This window comes from Cynocephalus volans, chromosome 1 (assembly GCF_027409185.1).
Source record: "Cynocephalus volans isolate mCynVol1 chromosome 1, mCynVol1.pri, whole genome shotgun sequence".
NCBI classification, from domain to species: domain Eukaryota; kingdom Metazoa; phylum Chordata; class Mammalia; order Dermoptera; family Cynocephalidae; genus Cynocephalus; species Cynocephalus volans.
In genome coordinates this window covers 60,618,969-60,626,074 of record NC_084460.1, presented here as the reverse complement: position 1 = coordinate 60,626,074, position 7,106 = coordinate 60,618,969, and the positions used below count along the sequence as shown (strand labels likewise).

The window sequence follows — 7,106 nt, the reverse complement described above, 5'->3', positions numbered from 1 at the left end:
TATTGTTTACCAAATGTCTTCTTAAGATGGAAATTAAGACTTACTTTAAAAAGAAAGGAAAAAAGTAAAATGCCTTGAAAGGAGGTGCTTTCGATCACTCCAGTTAGTGACCCTACATAGTTCCCTAGGCTTGCAACTACAAGTCCCAAAGAGCAACGCGCCACTTCCTCCACGTACTGAGGGCGGGAACCGAGCGCAGCGCTGCATGACGGGAACGGTGGTTATTTGGCGGAAAGATGGAAAATGTAATTTTAGCGGGAAGAGTAACTCAAAAACTCCTCAAACAAAGCGCACACACAGAACCAATTTAACATCATCACTTCCATGGAGCTGTGATAATGCGAGCCTCCCGAAGAAAGCATTTAATTGAAGCCGGAGCTCCCGCTTTCCCAGTAGTCTCCTTTCCGGCCATGCCTTGCGTCATTACCGTTGCGCCTTTTCATTGGCCAGTTGACGGTCGAAGGCGCCTGCGCGCTGCATTCCTTTGAGGGTCGTGGGCAGACGCCATTTTGGCCCCCGAGATGCTTCTAGGAAGTAGAACGGTGGCTCGCACTCCTGTATGACTGCTGCACTGTTGGGTGCAACGTTTTCTGTCCTGATTTCCAGGTCCGAGTGTTGGCCTCTGCGCTGCTGCTTTTTTAATCTCCGGCGGGAACCTCTGAGCACCGGGCTGCGCCGTCGGGGGTCACACCGCTAAGAAGGAGGTGACGGGGGCAGCGCGGGGCGCGGACCCTCCCCGCTGAGAGTCCGCCTGCCATGGACTCGGAATATTACAGCGGCGACCAGTCAGGTGGGGCAGGGGCCTGGGGGTCCGGGCTTGGGGGCGGAGTGGTTACTGGTGGGGCTTGGCCTCGCACCCTCCTCGGGGCAGGGAGGGAGGCCCCGGAGACGTTCTCTCCTCTCACCGGGCCAGACTCGGACAGCGAGGCAGAGCTGGAAGAGCCCGCCTGCTAGCTGCGGGCTCTGAAGTTCGAACCTTGGAGAGGGGATTCTCGAGGAAGAGCCTTCTTCTGAATCGGCGGAGAATTTTACTGAAATTGGGAAGCCACTTCTATAAATTAAGACCCTTACTGTGTCCGAAGTGCCAGGGAGGGAGAGGTCTCCCCTGTTAAGTGATTTTTCAGGATTTGAGAGTCCAAGGGAGAGTTCTGTGAGGGTGGAGGATTCTTCCTAGACTTTTCACTTCTGCAACACAGGACATGAGACAATGCAGGACCCTTGTTTGAGTTGCATGTGTATTTGAGAGTGAGGGTGCGTCTTTGGCACTAGTGATTTTTGTGCCATTACTTCACGTTGAGATCTTTTTCTCCTCACCGAAGTTTGATCTCCCGTCTTTCCTGTTTATTCAATAAACACTTATACTGGGTTCACTCTGCCAGCACTGTGCTAGGCACCCGAGATACAAAGATTTACATAAGGCAGAACCTAGTGGGGGAAAACACGTTGCGTTTGTTATCCCTTTGTGTTCTACTTCCATTCAGGCATCTTGTATCAAAAGTGCTTAAATACTTGTGTAAACGTTTAGTTGTTCCCTGTTTTGAGTTCACTTTGATTCCTTGTATATGAGAGCGAATAGTAGTGATCCAACCAGGCTCTGCTGTTTTGCTTAAAACGTTTTCCTCATGTTTTCAAAAGTTTTTTTTCATTTTATTTGTGTTTTTAAGTTACTTTCTTAAGAAGCAATTATACTTGTACATAGGTTAAATGCTAAGAGTTTTTTTTTTAATGGTAGTGCCCTGATTTACCCCCTCCACTGACTTTCCATTCTTTTAGCTGTTTTTTGGTATTTACCGCTGTGTTCCTAATTTGTGCTGTCTCTGGTTGCATAATTTTTAGACATTCTGTAATGATTTCTTATTATGCTAGGACAGTGTTTTAGCTTCTTATGTGCCCTGTTCTCCCCTGTCCTCCCACTGTTGTAGCATAATTGTTTGTTAAACTTCAAAACTACAATTTTTATTGTGACTATGTAAATATTCTTGACTCTTTAGCTGAGTAGAATAGCTCATTAGTATGACAGTGATTGCATTCTTATTCAACTTTTTGGTTTTCCTGTAGTTGACTGCTTCGTTTTTTAAAGTTTATTTTTATTTTACTTCTACTATGTCTTCCACTATTCATAAACAGCCCTAAATTCCTTTCAATACAATTTTACTTTATGTTTTTAAAATATTGGTTAAAGTTAGGTAGCAATTCATATTTACCAATCATTTTGTAATATATAGTATGTGTTTTACTTTAATGACTTTTCATTTTTTCTGGACTGGAGTTCCTTGTGCTCTTCATTCATAAATACTTACTGTACTTTATGTGCTGGGCAGTGTTCTGGGCTCCAGGGATTTAGCAGTGAACCAAAGTCCCTTCTCTTGTGGCATTTTCATTCAAGAGAATGTGGGAGAAAGACCCACATTAAACAAAATAACTTCGTAAATCATGTGATACGTTAGAAGGTGGTAATAATGTGGAGAGAAAGACTCAATATTTAATATAAGGTTGAAATGGTTAAACAGCACATTGCAGGTTGAGCATCCCTAATCCAAAAATTTGAAATGCTTCAAAATCCAAAATTTTTGAGCGCCAACTTGACGCTCAAAGGAAATGCTCATTGGAGCATTTTTATATAAGAGACGCTCAGTCAGTTTGTAACTTGCAAATAATCCAAAATCTGAAAAAAATTCAGAATCTGAAACAAGCATTTTGGATAAGGGGTACTCAACCTATATTTAGAAGTTGTTGCTTGGTCATTAATGATGTTTCTTAAGCTTCACAGTCCTTTTATGATGTATTTTTGCTGCCATATATGTCACAGTACATGTCATGATTGTTGGTATTTGTATGAGTATTATTGTTTTGTTCCAAATATTAGCATCATTAGTCATGCTTCCTCAGTGGTAATTTTTGGTCTTTTGTGTTCATTTCAGCAGTAGATGTCATCCATCTTACACCATAAGTGGGTGTTTTGTTTTATTTTTAAGCAGATGATGGTGGCGCTACCCCAGTACAGGATGAACGGGATTCAGGGTCAGACGGTGAGGATGATGTAAATGAGCAGCACTCTGGATCAGACACTGGAAGTGTAGAACGTCATTCAGAGGTATCGGCTAAACATCTGTGGGGAGGCTTTTCCCTCGTGTTCTATAAGACCTGTTTTATTTAAGAGTTGTAGAGAACTTGTCACAGGTTTTAGGCTTTAATCTCTGAGAATAAAGGAGTATAAATTAATAGGATATTGCTTTAAAATAAATAAATAGGGATGGTCTGGTTACAGATGAAATCATAGGAAAATAAGTTCTGATTGGGTCACATTTCAGATTGTAGGCAGTTTTCAACTGCGCATGTCGATTCAGAAAATGGGCCAAGCCTTTGATATCTGACATGGCTTCCCCATTTCCCAGATAGTGTTTTATGGGTTGATGAACATTTTCAGTGTGAAGAAATACCAGTTGAAATAGAAAGTTTTGGGGGTTATCATCTATAAAAATTTACGTCAGGATTTGTCCTCATTTTGAACTGTTAAGATGTATATAATCTGTGTAATAACAATGCAAATGTAATTTTAAAAGCTGTTTTTCTTTAATAATACAGAATAGTATTAGTTGTTGTGTACGTTTTAACATATTTGGCCTAATACATGAATATTTTATCTTTTTTTTTTTTTCTTTATTAGCCAGACCTTTGGCTGAAAGATATATGAATATTTTAAAAACTACTTAATTTGCCTCCCTGGTTATACTATACAATGTTAACAGCATAAAATTGGGACATTTTTCAGTAAGTCAGCATAGTCTTTGGTAGACACAAACAGGAAATGTAAAGATAGATTTTCTTTTAAGAACTTCATATGCCATATATTTTACTTTATTACCCATGCAGAGAAAATTGTCAAATTATAAGGAGTAGATATAATTCTTAGAAATTGTATTATTGACTGTCCTTTGACATGTCATTAGTATATTCATACATTCAACAAATATTTATTTATTTACTTATTTATTTAAGATGATAGGTAAGGGGATCGGGGATCTTAACCCTCAACTTGGTCAGCACCATGCTCTCCCAAGTGAGCTAACTAGCCATACCTATTTAGGGATCTGAACCCTTGGCCTTCAGGCTGGCCCTAACAAATATTTATTGAGCATCTATTTGTCAGGCTCTTTTTTAGGTACTTTGGACATATCAGTGACTAAAAGTCAAAGTTCTTCTCTTCTGAAATTTCCAGAGGGAAAATATAACACTACACATATTTTTTAAATTGTATAGTTTGTTGGAAGGTGCCAACTGCTGTGGAGAAAGAAGAAAATTAGAACAGAGTGAAGGGTGCCAGGATGAAGGGTGGGTTCAGTGATAAATAGGGAGGTCCACGTAGGTCTTATTAAGAAAGTGATATTTGAGCCAAGGTGTGAAGGGAGGCAAGAGAATAACTATGTGGATATGTTTATGTAAAAGATCATTCCTTGCAAAAACTCCAAGGTGGGAATGTATTTGATGTCTTCAAGGAGCAACAAGAGCCAGTGTGGCTGAAGTGGAGTCAACAAGGGGAAGGGGAGGTCAGAGAGCTACATGCAGGTGCAGGGAGAGCTCATCTTTTAGTTATTTTGATGTCACTCAGTTTTTTTGTATGCTCTTAAAGATTTAGACTGAATTCTAATATATTAATTATAGGTGGGAATTTCTTGATAATGTAAACATTGTTATAGTACATTTAATGTGTAACATTTTAAGTTTCCACTTGGAAAAAGCATTAGGAGATTGACCAGTGTCGGCCTAGAACCCATTAGTGTGGTCATCTCATGGCCTTGTGCTTCAGTTATAAATGTAATATAGGCTCACTGTTAAGCATCTTCAACAACTTTTTTAATGATATGGCTTATAAATAAATAAATGCGTGTTGTTGAAAATTTGGAAGTTATTTAAAGGTTCTCAAGAAAGTCAAAGTCAGCATAATCCTATCACAGAAATGTTATGTATGTTACTTGAGATTTTAATATATATAGTATCTGTGTTACTTGAGATTTTATTATATATTTTGTATGTATATATTATTATCTCTTCACTTAAGATTATACTATATTTTTTCATGTCATTAAAGATCCTCACTAAGCATAATTTTTAATGGTTTTATAATGTGGATGCAACATTACTTATTCAACAGTTCCCTAATTATTCACATTTAGACTGTTTAGCTGTTTTAAATGAAGCTGCCCTGAACATTTTTGTACATAAACATTTCTCATCATTTTTTATTATTTCCTTTGAAATCTACCAGGGGAATTAACCAGATTAAAGAGACTAAAGCAGTTTAAGGCTTTTCATAGGTATTCCCCTCCAGCAAGGTGATCCTAATTTGCTAAACCATTAGTAGTTTGAGAGTACCAAATGTACCCTTGGTTTTTGAGTGTATCTGTTCTTTTGCCTGTTTAAAATGGTTTCTAAGAAGAAATTTCAGATTATTTTTCTGTCGAAAATTTTTTTTAGAAGTTAATGGGATGTTAAAAGAGTACAGCTGTATTAAATGGAACAGCACACACTGTAAATTACATAATGATATACTGGTAAATTAAAAACAATACAGCAAGATCTGTCTAGCTTATTAAAGATGAAATTGAATAGTAAATATATATATATATATATATATATAAGATATAAGATATATATGGAGCAGTGGTGGAAATTACAGGCCCAAAGCAGAGCCTAAAAGATATTTATTAGTTCCTATTGCTGCTGTAACAACTTGACACAAACTTAGTGGCTTAAAACAACATTAATTTATTATCTTAAAATTCTGAAGGTCAAATCCAAAATGAGTCTCACTGGGCTGAAATCAAGGTGTCACCAGGGCTCTTCTTTCTCTGGGGGAGAGTCCATTTCCTTGCCTGCATTCTAGATGTCACCTGCATTCCTTGGCTAAGGCCTCTTCCTATACTTCAAAGCCAGCAACATAATATCTTCAAAACTCTCTGTTTGACTTCTTGTTTCAGTCATCACATCTGTAATTATATTGGGCCTACCTGGATAATCCAGGATAATTTCCCTATCTCAAAATTCTTACCTTAATTACATCTGCACAGTCGCTTTTGCATGTAAAGTAACATATTCACAGGTTCTGGGGGTTAGGACATGGACGTCTTTTGCGGGGCTGTTATTCTACCTAACAGAAGATGGTGCACACAATGTGATTTTCCAAGTAATGACACTTTGAAAAGTTTTTCTGATTTGCATTTTAGAATTTAGGCTAGTATTTTTTTGATTCATTTTATCTACAGTATTCATTCTCTATACATTTCTTTAGGTCTCTAAGGAATATACACACAATGTGCATGCATGCAATCTTTAAGATAGTGGTCAGTATAGGGAATGTTGATAATGTTTTGAAGACCGGTAATTTTTGCACATTTCTTAACCTCTACCTCTATCTGTCTGTCTGTCTGTCTGTCTGTCTGTCTTGGCAGTTGGCCAGTATAGGGATTTAAACCATTGACCTTGCTGTTACCAACACCACACTCTAACCAAGTGAGCTAACTGGCCAGCCCTAACCATTTTATTAAAAGGCTACTTTATCAGTTGGTTAGAGCTGATAACACCAAGTTCCAGGGTTCGATCCCTGTACTCACCAACCACCAAAAAAAAAAAGGGCTACTTTAGTTATTAAAAAATAACTATTAACTTCTCTTTTTTTCTTAAAATAATTATACATGTCTATAAGTAATTTCTGACATGTGACAGAGCAAGCCTTATGTCAGACACCTTAAAGTCAGGATCAGTAACAGTGTTGTGCTGGTCTATATTGGAACCTTGGGCAAAAGGAAAAACCAGTGTTTACATTTTTACATTTTTAATATTTTCTGTTTATCTTTTTAATATTTTGTTCATCATGGACTCTTTGCATCAACCTTGATCTTTAAAAATACCGTGTCTTTTTAAAAAAACAACTTTATTGAGATCAGCTTACATACCATATAATTTACTCACTTAAAGTATGCAATTTGGTGGTCTGTCACCACTGAATTACGATGTAAATACGAATAGTATCTTCACATTAACCCAGCTGTTGTCACAGTCAATTTTAAAATGTTTTTGTCACCTAAGAAAGAAACCCTTTAGCTGTT

The 7,106-nt window shown here is 37.8% G+C and overlaps 1 protein-coding gene across 4 annotated transcripts in view; it reads left to right on the top strand.

The window, feature by feature from the left end:
* The first annotated feature begins 524 nt into the window (after window positions 1-524).
* IWS1 (interacts with SUPT6H, CTD assembly factor 1) overlaps window positions 525-7,106 on the top strand; it is a 44,373-nt gene continuing 37,791 nt past the window's right edge. For all 4 annotated transcript variants that reach the window (XM_063092760.1, XM_063092750.1, XM_063092779.1 and 1 more), the window contains exons 1-2: window positions 525-790; window positions 2,979-3,094. In XM_063092760.1, the coding sequence (XP_062948830.1) occupies window positions 757-790; window positions 2,979-3,094 (150 nt within the window). In that variant the 5' untranslated portion in view covers window positions 525-756. The remainder of the gene's footprint in view (window positions 791-2,978; window positions 3,095-7,106) is intronic.